At 42.7% G+C, this 16,462-nt stretch overlaps 1 protein-coding gene across 1 annotated transcript in view; it reads right to left on the reverse strand.

The window, feature by feature from the left end:
• Nucleotides 1-530: 530 nt before the first annotated feature.
• Nucleotides 531-16,462, reverse strand: part of nol10 (nucleolar protein 10) — a 46,008-nt gene continuing 30,076 nt past the window's right edge. The window contains 5 exon segments of the mRNA NM_213677.1: nt 531-795; nt 2,477-2,579; nt 14,816-15,063; nt 15,649-15,822; nt 16,163-16,246. Of these exon segments, the coding sequence (NP_998842.1) occupies nt 676-795; nt 2,477-2,579; nt 14,816-15,063; nt 15,649-15,822; nt 16,163-16,246 (729 nt within the window). The 3' untranslated portion in view covers nt 531-675.

A 16,462-nucleotide genomic window follows, 5' to 3' on the forward strand; every position in this document is an offset into this window, starting at 1 on the left:
ACCACAGGGGCGGAAGTAGGTGTAGGCAGGAGAGACACCTGCCTAGGGTGCAACGATGTCCACTTCTCTTGCTGCCACCGGCGCTTGACAACCTGTGCTGCCTCCCCTACAACACCATTGCGCATGTGTGTGTTTGTTCGATCATGCACGCATACAATGGGAGTAGGGTGGTGGCTGAATGGGTTGCCTAGGGCATCCGGCTGGCTTGGCCTGTCCCTGTAAAACTTTAAGGTGACTATACAAGGTAAGGTAGTTTGGTAGGTGTCATCCTATTAAACTAAAAGGCAGGTGGTCCTTTGGACAGACATTCCTCATACACTACAGGGCAGTAAATTTAATTTGTCAATACTTTCCTTTGGTGCATCCCTTGGAAGGAAAGTATAGTGCTTTGGCTGCAAGATCTCATTGTCTGCACCAGAGTGGCCCTGCCTGAATCGACTTTCCTTGGAGACAATTCTATGGTGTTTTTCCATCATTTCATGCTTTGGTAAAAGAGAATGTGCGACACCCACACAAGCTTCATGCACATGTAAAAAAGTGAGATCTTTATTAGCTGGCACATCTCACACACACAGGGTTTGTCTACGGCTACAAACATCAGTCTCTGATCCCTGCGTGCTCGCCGTATAAAGGGCACCGGCAGGCCTTTATATAAATAATAACAGCCAAGATCTTCTAATGAAATGGCCGACCCCTGGCTGGTTTGCTCTTGAGGTGTCCCGCTGAACGGCGCAGTTTCTTCCTCTCCTCTTGATGCTGCTTTTCCGCTTCCTGCCGTTTCCTATGTTGTTCAGACTGGAAAATAAACATGAAAAGCAATGAATGAGCCTTGTAATGAAACTGCATGAAATAATGTTCATAAAATGAGATCACAAGCTTTGTATTTAAGTTGTATATGTTGCCGAATCAGTCTGAAGGACCTGAATTGGCAGCTTAGATCTGCCTGTGTATGGCCACCTTTAAACCATTGCGTGATTCACAAAGTACTTACCTTTTATTGGTTTCACCTTTAAAACCACTAGGCTAAAGTAACTGCAATTGCAATGCATTGAAGCTCAGGGCACTTTATTTAGTCATGGAAAGCCAATTATTCTCGTCTAGCAATGTGCATATAGAGAACAATGCTGTGACATGCTTTACTATTCTTATGGGTTTCTCAACCACCCTTTACTGTGACTGCTAAGCTTTGTATTATTGTCTGGGTATTGCTGCCTTAGCAAAGATTCCTTGGTTGGTTAGCTTTCTGTAGAAACATCTCCTGATCAATGTATCCATTCTTAGCATCCTTGTTTCTAAAGGTATAAAGGATTAGTTCTGTAAATATGAGCAAGCATCTGCGTCCAGGGGGACTATTGTGACGTCACTTGCAAATACATAGCAAACATTGCTGACATTATTTACTACATGAATCATGCTCATGTTAATTGGTACAATGCTTTGTCTGGAAGGCGAGTGTGCTGGGGCTAGTTGGTAGTTGCATAAGGTACACACATTGGTCTCACTAGGTAGCAGAGGTTACTATAAGTAGGACTGGGATACTGTAGGATTCCCCCAGCAGCATTAGGCAGTGAACTGCCTTTTCAAGAATTCAACCTTAGATTTTTCATTTAAACTCAACAGAATTTTTCTCCAAGTTCAGGGCACCAATCAGACCGTTGCATTATTTACCTGCAATTGGTGCATTAAAAACTACCTGGTTGTCATGGGTTATAGGACTGGTATAAATCTAAATCCATTGTGTTCCTAAATTGTCCTTAATTCTTTCAAATAAAGTTCTTCTATGAAGGGACAAAAAGCGCTTTGTAACTCAGATATGGGGCTTAATGGCTGCTTAGGCTCTGGTATCTATTGACTGTAGGTAAAATAAGCACAAGCTTACTACACATCCTACTGCAAAGACTGGTCTCCAGCATGCAGAGAGTTGCAGTCAAGCTGCAATTGGAAATCCTTGTGGTAGAGATTCCCCCGAGACAGTATTCCGTGCATAGAAAGCGAGCTGAGCCTCTGACTGAATCACGAAGGTGATGAGAGACTAGGGACATGTATTGCTAGTTAAGTGCAAGTCCCAGCAACGGCAAGGACTAAAAATAGAGAAGGCAGACTAAAATGAGCTGTGTGTAACCCAAGTACAACGAACTTGTCAGGGATCAAGCCAACTGCTGTAACATATACGGCCGGGACCCCCACACTTCTTGCACTGCCGGCATCCTAAAATAAGTGTTAGGCAACTGCATGACAAGCCTTCTGGGAGCTACATTTATAGCAGCCGGTGCCCAGTCAGAAGTGTCACTGAGTAGTAGATGAAGGGGTGACGGCTTGTCACTGAGAACTTGCTGGAAATGCCAACCCTGCTGTATGACGGGGCATGGGAATGATTTCCACCAATACAATTCTGCAGCCCATTATGTATCCGACAGCCTTTCTATTTAAAAGTGTCAGTATAGGAGTAGCTGATGCCCAGAGCATGCCCCCTTACCTTTTTCAATGTGAATGTAAGCTGCTTGCTGCCCACAGCAGTGTCAGAAACATTCAGAGTTCCCAGTTTTTCCTCCACTTTTACACGATCTTCAAGGGTTTTCCTGCACGGAATGGATCAGAGGTTAGAACTTCATACGTGATTTACTAATGGTGCATATGTGTGGGATCTGCAACTGGCTGCAGTTCTAAAAAGCTGTAACAGAACAGGTTCCCTACACCTTTAGCTCCCAGCACCCCATTTAAGGGGACTACATCCCCTTTATTACAAAAAAAAAAAATAAAAAAATAAAAATACAGAGGAATACAGAGGTATATATTTTTTATACAGGGACCTGTTATCCAGAATGCTCAGGGCCTGGGGCTTTCCAGATAAGGGGGCTTTCTGTAATTTGTATCTCTATATCCAAATACTTTATTTATTATTACAGAGAAAAGGGAATCATTTAACCATGAAATAAACCCAATAGGACTGTTCTACCCCCAATAAGGGGTAATTATATCTTAGTTGGGATCAAGTACAGGTACTGTTTTATTATTACAGAGAAAAGGGAATCATTTAACCATTAAATAAACACAATAGGGCTGTTCTGCCCCCAATAAGGGGTAATTATATCTTAGTTGGGATCAAGTACAGGTACTGTTTTATTATTACAGAGAAAAGGGAATCATTTAACCATTAAATAAACCCAATAGGGCTGTTCTGCCCCAATAAGGGATAATTATATCTTAGTTGGGATCAAGTACAGGTACTGTTTTATTATTACAGAGAAAAGGGAATCATTTAACCATTAAATAAACCCAATAGGGCTGTTCTGCCCCCAATAAGGGGTAATTATATCTTAGTTGGGATCAAGTACAGGTACTGTTTTATTATTACAGAGAAAAGGGAATCATTTAACCATTAAATAAACCCAATAGGGCTGTTCTGCCCCCAATAAGGGGTAATTATATCTTAGTTGGGATCAAGTACAGGTACTGTTTTATTATTACAGAGAAAAGGGAATCATTTAACCATTAAATAAACCCAATAGGGCTGTTCTGCCCCCAATAAGGGGTAATTATATCAAGGTACTGTTACAAGGTACTGTTTTATTATTACAGGGGAAAAGGAAATCATATTTTAAAGTTTGAAATTATTTGATTAAAATTAAGACTATGAGAGATGGGCTTCCCATAATTCAGAGCGTCTGGATAACAGATCCCATATTTGTATAAATAAAATGATACATAACTCCTTTGCCCACCCTCACACACATATTAAGCTATATTGGCATGGGTTTGTATATATAGGTACATGCCAATTGCACACAGCAAAAACACCACTGGGCCAAATCATAGAGCTTTATTATTTCATTATTAGAAGTCCAGAGATTTACAGAAAATACTTTGTTAGAATTACAGAGCCCTGTCTTCTGCCCGTATTCCAGCAAAATGCTTTGCCCACAGCAACTGGCAACTGAGCAGTCAAAACAGCAGACTGGCAAACAATGCGACAAAGAGATCAATACAAGTGGTAAGGGCAACAAACACAGGGGGTAAGGGCAACAAACACGGGGGTAAGGGCAACAAACACAGGGGGTAAGGGCAACAAATAGCAGACACTCCCTAGTAACTGCTTTCAGAGTGGATCAGTTATTGACGCAACTGTACTGGAGTAACCTACAGCAACTAGAGAATTGAACAGATAGGCAGAATACTTGTTTGATGTATTAGCTGCGCTGCCCCACAAAGCAGCATGAAGATGGGCAGCACAATGACAGTTAGGAGCCACACAGAAAATACATTCATGAGGCACTTAGCCCATTGTATGGGAGAAAGGGAAGGTGACCCTTGTTTTGGGTGGACAGGCACTATAAAGGACCTCTGAATAGGAGAAGGTCTAAATAGCAAGATATTAACAATAGCAATAAAATTGTAAGCTCACAGAGCAATAGTTTTTGGCTGCCGGGTCTATGACCCACATCTGAAAGCTGAAGAGGCAGAAGAGAAATGGAAATAAATAATGAAGACCAACTGAAAAGTTGCTAGGAATAGGACATTCTATAATATACTAAAAAAAATATACCTAAAAGTGAACAACCCCTTTAACATCCTGGGTGTCTCTGGCTCCTAGTGAGATCATTAGAACCATCTCACACTGCTGTATATAAAGGGAACAGGGGATAACATAGAATGCAGAATCTGAATAAACACAATGGAGTGCAAAGAAACACATAAACTAAATATTCCCAAATGTTACATGTAGTCATAATAGTCATGAAATGAGACCCAATCAGCAGCCATTCTAACCAGACAGGAAGGCAAAGCCTTACAAAGGCCAATAGGCAGCAGCTCACCCCACTATGAATGAATGATTGTTCATGTGGAAAGAGGTGCTATTCAGGCCGGGGCAGAAATTGAAAACATTTATTACTGCGTGGGCCATTCCCAACAATGGCATAATGTTCCCAGCTAATGATTGCCATCATTGCACAGATTAATCTGTCTCACAGCAAAATAATCTTATGAAACATTTCTAGTATGAAATCAACAAGCAGCGGTATTTAGTGTAATACAGAGTCGTGTTCCCTCTGCTTGGGATGATCCTGAATAGAATGCAACTGATGGACTCTTTATTGGGCAGCTTGGCCGCTTCCCAACTGAGGCAGATCCCTATAGGTGCTAGGGTGCAGTGTTTGGTAACTTAAAAAAGAGAAAGATCTCATTACGAAGCTCTGTCTGATCAGTCAAATGCTGATCAGGCAGGGCTTCGCAAGGGACCCATACATGGGCCAATAAGCTGCTGTCTTGGTCTGGAAAGCATAGTTGGCAGTTTTAAAATACCTAAATACAGCTTAACCTACAAACATGGTTTTCCAACCACTCATTGTGTCCCCTTATAAATGAATGGGTGAGTGCAGCGGATCTCTTGTTTTTGTTGTATGTATACACACACAAGGTTCCCTTATAAGTGGATAATTTTTGTCTGGTCCCAGTGATTGGATTATGATGTATGCAGTCCCTTACCTACAGGCCTACATGTGCCAATGCGGTTATTGCCTGGCTGCATTTTGTAACACTCCTGCCTAGTGACGGGTGTGCGTTGCTCAATATTCCGGCCTGAGCATTTTTGAGCAGTGTGTATCTGTCACTAGACCTGGTGCATAACAATCATTTATAGCATTGCTCCCTTATCCAAAAAGCAAAAAAATTGCCCAGTCTGCAAATTGCCCTAAAAACACTAGAAAAGCCCATGGGATATAACAATTTTTCTTATTTTCCCCACTTTTCCCATGCAAACAAATCACCAGGCTGCACTAATTAGACAGTGGAATTGACTAAACACTGCCCGTTGTGTTCCTTCCCATCACCTTCAGGCTTTATCAGTACTCGGAGAAACAATGAGTGGGGCGAGACGACCTCAGAAAGAACTGCAGCTCCCCGGCCTTGAAGGAACACATCACAACCCGCGCTCTGTACTGCAAAGCCAAACAACTCTCAGCCTCGCTGACTTAATGGGATGATGCTCATCTGAAAATTCCCTTCTGATCTGATTAGTACTGTGATTATATTCTTATTTTTTTGTTATTACAGATTTTAAAAATGTTGTGAATGTATTCCCCTCCCATGCTGAGCATTTTTTTCTCACTTATCCTTCCTAAAGAGTTTTTTTTTTTTCTAAAAAGGGTATAGTTGCCTCTCACTAGTCCCTGCAGGGATCCAGGCACCACTACATTACAGGGTTGCAGAGTATTCTGCATATGTCTGCCTGACCCTAAATCATGCCTCCAGTGATAAGCAAGCTTGGGGGGGGGGGTGCAGTTTTTATCCCTTATCCGGAAAACTGTTCCGAATTACGGGGAAAAAAGTTCCGAATTACGGGAAGGCCATCTGCCATAGACTCGATTATAAGCAAAAAAATCAAATTTTTAAAAAACATTATCTTTTTCTCTGTATTAATTAAACACTGACTGTACTTGATCCCAACTAAGATATAATTACCCCTTATTGGGGGCAGAACAGCCCTATTGGGTTTATTTCATGGTTAAATGATTCCCTTTTCTCTGTAATAATAAAACAGTACCTGTACTTGATCCCAACTAAGATATAATTACCCCTTATTGGGGGCAGAACAGCCCTATTGGGTTTATTTCATGGTTAAATGATTCCCTTTTCTCTGTAATAATAAAACAGTACCTGTACTTGATCCCAACTAAGATATAATTACCCCTTATTGGGGCAGAACAGCCCTATTGGGTTTATTTCATGGTTAAATGATTCCCTTTTCTCTGTAATAATAAAACAGTACCTGTACTTGATCCCAACTAAGATATAATTACCCCTTATTGGGGGCAGAACAGTCCTATTGGGTTTATTTAATATTTAAATGATTTTTAGCAAACTTAATTTATGCAGATGCAAAATACGGAAAGATCCCTTATCCGGAAAATCCCAGGTCCCGAGCATTCTGGATAACAGGTCCCATACCTGTATAAATATCCCTTTAAAATGATGTTTAGGTTTGACTGCACATCCTCCTTTGAGCAATCGAAGAAGGGGAAATGGCTCTTCTCTCTTTCCAAGAGTCCCTGTAATGTGCTTGTTCCGCCCGGTCCCACTGTGCTGCTATTATAGTGCAATCACTTTGGCTCTGGCTTTGTATAAACGTATTTGTGTAGCTAAGCCCCCGAGCGAGACCATGGCAGGAGATCAGTCACCGACAGAGACAGTCCAGGGATTTTTGCAGCAGACTTGTTTCTTTGTAAGTGCTGATAGATATCTGGCTGACAAGCAGGTTATGTTTGCTCTGCTTGGGAAACACATTTACTGGCCCAGAAAAGGCAAAAAAAATAAACCCCATCAATTTTCTGTCAAACTTTAACTAAATTAATTCAGCATTTTTGAAATTTAAGGTGTTTAAAAAAAATGCATTATGCACCAGGTCTGGGCCACATAATGGTGTCACTTCTGGCGTTGGTCTGACAGGAAGCCTAGATATAATCTCCCTTCTGTAGAATGAGCTGCTCCTCATCTTAAAGCCTAAGTACAGGTGAGGGGAAGGAGAGGGTTGTTTATACAAAACTCATTATCTGCATTTAAACAAAGTGCCCTATTTACAGCTGGAGAGAAGGTGGGGTAGTTCAAGGTAACAAAAATAATTTTTCCATTAGCGCTTTATAATGGAATCTCCATTTCCAACAAGTCCTATATATTAGGCTTATATTGAGCAAAGGGGTAGATATGTGTATATTGTACTACACTGTTGCTTTGGGGTACTGTTGCTGATTTAACAATTAAGGTGAAAATCATGCATTACGTGGAAAGTGTATAAATATGTGAAACTGGCAAATTGACTACTAGCGCTTTCAGGCAACTTGCAATTGGCACAGCCTCCCAAGCACTGGGGCAACAGAGCACCCAATTCACCCCATGCCCCACTGTCTCCCAAAGTTACTGTATTTTATAAGTGTTAGGTGGAGCTGTGAAATCAATGAAGTAAATATGCAGAGCAGTTACATTCCCTGCATTCCCTGCTCTTAGTGCCGCTCAGTATATCTATCTGGCCACGTGCGCCCATTGTCATTTGTCAGCGTCTGTTCCCTCACAGTCTCCCATTTCCCCCTTCTTAATCATTTATCAAATGCTTTTTGTCATAATGAATTCCTGTTGGGCCACTTGCTGTCGGGAAATGGAGCTGGACTATAATACACATCCGCTTCCCCATCACTCAGACCTCATTCATTACAAGTGAAAGCACAAAGGGGACTGTACGGCGACTCCTTTCGTTAGAATATAACAGCAGTAGCCCTGCATGGTTCCTCTGTGCCCATTGCTTAGTCTGAGTATGTGCTTGTACAGAAAAGACTGTAAGCTAATGTGACCATATTATGTAAAAAATGAACTTACAGTACCGCTTTTACTGATTTGAAGATTGGTTGCTATCGGTTACAAGACTTGTGCATATTACTACATGGTTCCTGCAATGCATTATTATCTTATGTGCATACGGTACACGCGTGGAACCTATTACTGATACAGATATTGTTGATGGCAAAAGGCAGGCACTCTGATTCTCCTATCTTCTAAAAACCCCAAGATCCTATTACGGCCTTGGCTTCCTCTGCGTCATTACCATACAATTCTAAGCTCCACCAGGGAATCCTCTTAGAATGTTTTCAGGGCTTTCTTGTGAATGATAATGGTCTAAACAGTCTGGTTCTCCACGCATTATGGGAGCTGATAATTGGTTGCAACCTCATTTATTAAAAGGTCAGTGCAGTAGGAGGGTTTATTATTGTAGGACGTTTAGAAATAAGAAGACCTCAAAAATGCATGGTGGCTACTGGGAATAAACAAACCCTCACATAAAAAAAACAATGATGGGGGGGGGGGTGATTGTATTTAGCTTGCAGATGATGGCTGACATTTCAGGGGATCTTTGCTCAGTTTGTGCAACTTTACATTGGGAGGCGACAGAACCAAACTAATGCCGATCATCTTGTTGAGTATGTGAAAGTCACAAGCTAAAACAGAGCATAACAATACGTAGCCAATCACAGCACAAGAACATTCACAATACGTAGCCAATCACAGCACAAGAACATTCACAATACGTAGCCAATCACAGCACAAGAACATTCACAATACGTAGCCAATCACAGCACAAGAACATTCACTATACATAGTCCCTCTCCGAATCGGTTGTACTGGCTGATACATTATATAGCTTTAAGAAGAGGCTTAGAGTCTTAGAGTCAAGGAGGAATTTTTTCCCCTCTGTTATTAGAGAGGCTTCAGATGGGGTTTTTTGCCTTCCTCTGGATCAACTAGCAGTTACGCAGGTTATATATAGGCATTATGGTTGAACGTGATGGACGTACGTCTTTTTTCAACCCAACTTACTATGTTACTATGTTACAATAGGTAGCCAATCACAGCATGAGATCACATGCAGTCATTATTAATTCATTATTTGCTCTCATTACTTAAACCTTCCAGTTGCTAGTCTCACTACCCATAGCAACAAGGCGTTTATCTAAATTCATTTATTTTATTTGGCTGAATACTGAAACATCAACTTGAGATTCATCCAAATAACAAGCTGAATTGGAAACCCTGATTTGTTATTTTCTGCACTGCTGCTTCTGACTACATACACCACTGAAACAAAGTTGCCTCAGGCACAGAGGAAAGGACTTTTATTATACAGCTTTTTATGTGTGGGTGACAAGTCCCCTTTACATTTTCTATGATTAACAGACCCGTATAAAAGGACAGAAGTGTGCAAGGCACTGTGGGAAACAGAGTCTTGGATGGAGGACTGCAGACTTGTTTCAGGGATCTATTCTATCTAGTTTTACTAAACGTTTATTTAATGTGCAACTGGCCCTTTAAGAGCCAATGAATGGGAGAAATAAAATGATGTCACTAAACAACTAGCGGAAAGAAGGGCCAATGAGTCCCCCAGGGTTTCCCCAAGTCCTTGGCTGAACTTTGCATAATGATTTGTGCAACTGCCGCCCCAACAAATGTATTTGCCATCATCGGTGCATTAATCATTAGGACTCTGAGCTTCAGATGATTTAATAATTAAAGAAAATGTTTCCTTTTGCAGATGGGAGATTTCATTAAAAAGGATGTTTGTGATAAATCCTGTCTGCAATTTTAAAGGGGAACTTTAAGGGAAGGTTATTTGTAAATGTAATTGCTGCCTTCTGCACTATTGGTTCCGACTCCAGAAACAAAGTAAAAAACATCTAAATACCATCCCAGGACAAGAAGTGACTAGTTCTGCTACATTGCTTCAAGATTCAGAAGCAGAGAACAGAAATGGATACACAAATACAGCTTTTATATGTATTTCAACCATTATAATTATTATGTTCGTGTATATATAAGAAAGTTGCTTAGAGTTACATATTCTTTCATTTATTATGCAAAAAAAGCCCCTTTAAAGGGCTTGTAAACCCAACCGCAATGCTCTCCCACTGCGCCCCCTATTTAACTATAGCAGTTGCCAAAAAACATAATTATAGATGCAAAAGAATTAACCAGTAAGCATGCTGAATCCCAGCACTGTGTCAGCCATCTTGCTGTTATCTTACATATAGGGATAATTATGTCATTTTTTTCTTTATTATATGACACAGGAATCAGACATGGGAATAAAGGAGACTTGTTTAGTGCTGGGAAACTGTGCTTAATGCTTCCAACTCCAATGGCATTAACAAAGAGATATATATATATACACAAAATATAAAAATCCTTAAGCCTCATATGCTTGTATATGGTCATGGAACTTCTCTGTGATGTATAATTTCCTTATATTTTACAACAGGGGTGTAATATTCACAATATATTTTACACACACACATATATATATATATATATATATATATATATATTTATCATCATTATACACATTGCAAAACAAATAGTGAATTATGATCCCACTAGCGCAGCACAGTAACCCGTCCGCTCCTAATACAGCTCATTAGCAAATACTGTGCTGCCATTCATGACCTACTTTGGCCACCAAAGCAACTCTTTGTATTGCTGGGATTGAGCCAGTACACACCCAGGGAAGTACTTACAGGCCCATTTATCTACAGGGCTGCATTCCTCTCCTGTAATGAGCATCATTGAATCAATTAAGGCTTCCGTCTGGCCGTGCCAATCCATTGGTTCAGCCTTTGTTTGGGGCAAAGGAATGGTTCCCAAGATCAGACAATTGCTAATAATGGATATTTTTAGCTATACTTGGAAGTCCTTGAGTGGCTCCTAAATGTTTACCAACGCTTAGGAAACCAATGGGAAAATAAACTTCTTCTTTTAGATATTCTAACTGAATGTCTGGTATGGAATGTTTTCAAACATCTATAACCTTATTAGTCAGATTAAAGGTGAAGTACTGTGTCTCATACCACATGGCACTGTGGCGCTTTATAAATAAAGTTATACATACATACAAGTAAAGGCTCACAGGGGGTGTCAATATTTTTGGGTGGACGATGGATCCAATTACCCAAGTATCCCCTATGCCCACTGTGTCAGCACATACAAATCAATGTACCCCTAGAATAAAGTTAATTTTGCAATTTATGCACAAATGCTTATTATTGTGCAGCCCCCAGTCCCAACTGCAGGCAATGCACTGCCAGGTTAAGCACTGGAATTCAGATAAGTACTGAGGATAGATCGAAAAGCTAAAGATAACATGGATATGCCCTGTTCTATGACATGCACTGTACCCAGCTAAACATGAAGATTGCAGGGAAATTCTATGGGGTAATACAGGGAAGAAATGCACTTCACGGTCAGGATGTCCCGACACTGGCACAGACTAAGGGAGAAGGCATGACGCGGCAGCACATCATTTCATATCATTTGTTGGAAATCAGGAAGCCTCAAGCATATTTTTGTACTGTGGCAGTATTGGCATAAATGCCTTGTTAGAGAGATACAAGTTCTGAATGTACAAAAGGATGTTCCTGAATGTCTTGACAGCAAGATGGGCCGAGACAGGGAGTGGAGGGGAGACTGATTGGGGCAGAGAACGGAAGGGCACTAGAGCTAGGGTCAGTTAGCATTCACAGGCAAGAACAGGAGATAACTATCTGAACTAATACTAGCCAAAGATCACATTTACAGGCAAAGCTAGGGGCAGTCACAGGCAAGGCTGGAGGCAGAGGGCAGTCACAGGCAAGGCTGGAGGGCAGAGGGCAGTCACAGGCAAGGCTGGAGGCAGAGGGCAGTCACAGGCAAGGCTGGGGGCAGAGGGCAGTCACAGGCAAGGCTGGGGGCAGAGGGCAGTCACAGGCAAGGCTGGGGGCAGAGGGCAGTCACAGGCAAGGCTGGGGGCAGAGGGCAGTCACAGGCAAGGCTGGGGGCAGAGGGCAGTCACAGGAAAGGCTGGAGGCAGAGGGCAGTCACAGGCAAGGCTGGGGGCAGAGGGCAGTCAGAGCAAAGGTTGGGGGCAGAGGGCAGTCACAGGCAAGGCTGGGGGCAAAGGGCAGTCACAGGCAAGGCTGGGGGCAAAGGGCAGTCACAGGCAAGGCTGGAGGGCAGAGGGCAGTCACAGCAAAGGCTGGGGGCAGAGGGCAGTCACAGGCAAGGCTGGGGGCAGAGGGCAGTCACAGGCAAGGCTGGGGGCAGAGGGCAGTCACAGGCAAGGCTGGGGGCAGAGGGCAGTCACAGGCAAGGCTGGGGGCAAAGGGCAGTCACAGGCAAGGCTGGGGGCAAAGGGCAGTCACAGGAAAGGCTGGGGGCAGAGGGCAGTCACAGGCAAGGCTGGGGGCAGAGGGCAGTCACAGGCAAGGCTGGAGGGCAGAGGGCAGTCAGAGCAAAGGCTGGGGGCAGAGGGCAGTCAGAGCAAAGGCTGGGGGCAGAGGGCAGTCACAGGCAAGGCTGGGGGCAAAGGGTAGTCACAGGCAAGGCTGGGGGCAAAGGGTAGTCACAGGCAAGGCTGGGGGCAAAGGGTAGTCACAGGCAAGGCTGGGGGCAAAGTGTAGTCACAGGCAAGGCTGGGGGCAAAGTGTAGTCACAGGCAAGGCTGGGGGCAAAGGGTAGTCACAGGCAAGGCTGGGGGCAGAGGGAAGTGTTTTAAATATAAAATCATGTGTGTTTTGGCACTTTGGAAATCTTCATGTTAGAGAAGATGGAAGCCCCGCTACTTGTGGGGACCCCTTTTCAGTGTGCCCAGCTGGTTTCAACACTGCCCCTTTTTTATTTTGCTGGATGTAATAATGAGGGAAATGATTATGCCTTACCAGTCTGCACTGTGTAAATATGCCTCCTTGCTTACAGGCAAGCCCATTACAGACTCAGTAATTCTGGTTTACGTCCCTGCCCATAGCTGAGACTAAATCTAATCCCTGTCTTGCTAAATCCCCTGAGAGCGATAGCTGAAAACACCACAAAAATTAGCATTAAGAGCTTAATAGGAAAAACCAAAGAGAAAATATATGGGATGGCTCTGCTCCCTTCATAACTTCAACTCAATTCTCAGTGATCTTTTGCACCAAACTGAAGTAATTTCCTTAGGGAACAAGAAGGGAACTGGCCGGGGCACACGGGTTTCATATGATTTGCCTCTGACTGTAACCGGATTAGCAGATCAAAGACTCATGAACGTGACGCAAGGAGATCCCTGCACAATCATTTAGCCACAATTAGGGCAAATTATCTTCTCAGACAGTATCTGGGACACAGAGAGAGATTAACCTCCTTCATCAAGTCTCCTGTTGGTAAACAATGCCCGCTCTGCCAGGTCAGGAGTCAGATGGTGAATGCTCTGTGTGAATTTATTTGGACTGACCTATATGTGCTCAGCCTATTGCCATAATTCCACAAAGAAAACAGAAAAAAAAAATTCAGTTCAGCCAATCTCTCAGCATGTATCATTCATGATTACAGTGTGGCAGGCCTGCAGACCTAACACAAAAAAATGAAAGTAATTAGAATATAATGTACTGCTGCCCTGCACTGGTAAAAGTAATGTCCTTGCGTCATAAATACTACTATAGATTTTATATACAAAGCTGCTGTGTAGCCATAGGGGCAGCCATTTAAACTGAAATAGGACTAAATGGCAAAGGTTACATAACGATAAGCTCCGTAGAATACAATGGTGTTTTGCAGAGCTTATGTGCTATGAAACCTGTGCCTTTTCTCCAGCTTGAATGGCTGCCCCCATGGCTACACAGCAGCTTATTTATATAACCTTAGTAGTCATTCTGAATCAAACACACAGCCTTTACCAGTGCAGGGCAACATATTATATCTGAACCACTATAAGGGCTCTGGCACACGGGGAGATTAGTTGCCCGCGACAAAACTCCCTGTTCGCGGGCGGCTAATCTCCCCGAGTTGCCGCCAGTTGCCATCCCACCGGCGACAGTGTAAGTCGCCGGTGGGATGGCACACGCGGCAGCGCGATTTCGGGAAATCGCCGAAAAAGCCTCGCGAGGCAACTTCGGCGATTTCCCGTGTGCCAGAGCCCTGAAACAGCACTCCCTGCCACTGGGAAGATACAGTCACTTACTAATCATGACCATATTAATAGATGAGGAAGCAGCCAATTACAATGAGCTTGAATGTGCAGCCATTCCAAACAGTCTGTCCTTGGCATGCTAAATGTGAGCATGTTGTCAGTCGTAGTGAAACATGATTTAAATTCACTATACTCTTTGCTCATTGCTATGGAAAACAGTAAATGCCAATAGTGACGCATGCCTGATATTGTTACTATTCCTGCTGGGGGACAACTTGTTGGGGGTGCAGCAAATATAATCTGTGTTTTGCCCACATATTAGGAACTCTATCTAAGATGCAGCCATTCATCAGCTCCCACCCTTACCTCATCAACTTCTGTTTCTTGGCCGCATCCTGAAAGCTGCGGAACTCCTCCCCTGCTTTTATCTCGTAGAACTGAGGCTTGAGGGCTGTTTGTTGGTCCTCCCTCACCCTTTCCTGCCTTCTCTGTTTTTCCTCTTGGCGTAAGAGCTTGCGCTGTTTCCTGACCTCCTCGACCCATCCCTTTTCATCGTCGGAAGATTCAGAGCTCTCTGCATCACTTGGCTTTCCTTCGGGCTCTTCCTCTTCCTCCTGGGGACAGAATTAGAATCACACAGCAGATTAGGCAAGGTGGCCTTTCTGACTATTTGCAGCCCTGGGGCTGGGACAGAGAGTAGAAACGGTATGAGAGATAGCAACCAGAAAGCTGGTGAAATTCCAAACTAGAGAGCTGCTGAACAAAAAGTGAAATGATTTAAAATGAAGACCAATTGCAAATTGTCTCAGAACTGTATTCTCTACATCATGCTAAAGTTAACCCAAGGGTGATCTGAGCAGACATTCTACAAATGTCCAAACAAATAAGACAAGTTGGGCAGGTAACTGGAACTCTGACCAGCCATTGCTGCTCCCCTTTGTTTCCTGTTGTTCTGATTGATCAAGCAGTTGGCCCAAATAAATGGAACAACAGAAAAATGGCCTTACTATGCATGGCTCCTTGTAGAGTAAACTATTTGGGCTGTGGCCCCATTGATTGGATACTGCACATTATTGCCCTATATATGACTGTTCTTTAAAAAAAGCAGGATAGTCTGTGCAAAGTGCCCCTCTAACATACAATGTGGAAGCTACCAATAAGGTTTCATGCTGCCTGTGACATCCCATTTAACACCTTACCCCATCTTCAGCGTCAAGCTTTTCTAATATCTTTAATTTCTTCTTTCTCTTCTCACTGATTTTTGAGACCAAGGGGTTCAGAAGCCTGTACTCCTCACTCTCCTGGTCCACTTGGAAATCTGGATTCTCAAACATAACTTTAAATCTGTCATCGCTGAGGATGTTGGGCATTTTCTGCAAAAAGGACATAACACATGGTCAACAAGAATAAAAACTCAATAAAATGAATGCTGTAGTAAGATTGTGGGTAAAGTATATGGGCACAGCCTAACTATATCCATAACACATCTCTTGAGTAATGGAAACTGGAAACTTCATCATAGGCTGAAAAAGCAACATCACCCCTAGTGGCCATAGATAGAGATCATGGTCTGACAGATTCATGCCCCTACGTTAGAAACAGCCCAATTCCAACCATTAGCACTTGCAATAAACAGCAAACGCTGAGCTAAGAGGCTCCAACTCTCTTTTTTTCTACCATTTGGTTTAAAAAAGGACAGATGGGGAGACCTACCTTCTGTTTCTTCTTCTTCTGTGAGAGCTCCTCTTCCTCTTCGTACAGTTTAAGCGCCAACTCTTTATTTACCTTTGGCAGTTTCTAGACATGAGCAGGACGGAAGAATAACAACCACATAAAAGATCACACAAAACAGCTTTACCAGTAAAAAAAACCCATAACTTATCATAACCAATAAAATCTCTTTAGAATAGGAGTGTAATATAATATAATTTATAAAACAGTATTTTAGAACACCTAAGGCTGCATTTATAGGTTTATCAGTGGTTTGTAGTCAGGGCTTTTCTCAAAGTCATG

The sequence above is a fragment of the Xenopus tropicalis genome, chromosome 5 (genome assembly GCF_000004195.4).
Source record: "Xenopus tropicalis strain Nigerian chromosome 5, UCB_Xtro_10.0, whole genome shotgun sequence".
NCBI lineage: Eukaryota > Metazoa > Chordata > Amphibia > Anura > Pipidae > Xenopus > Xenopus tropicalis.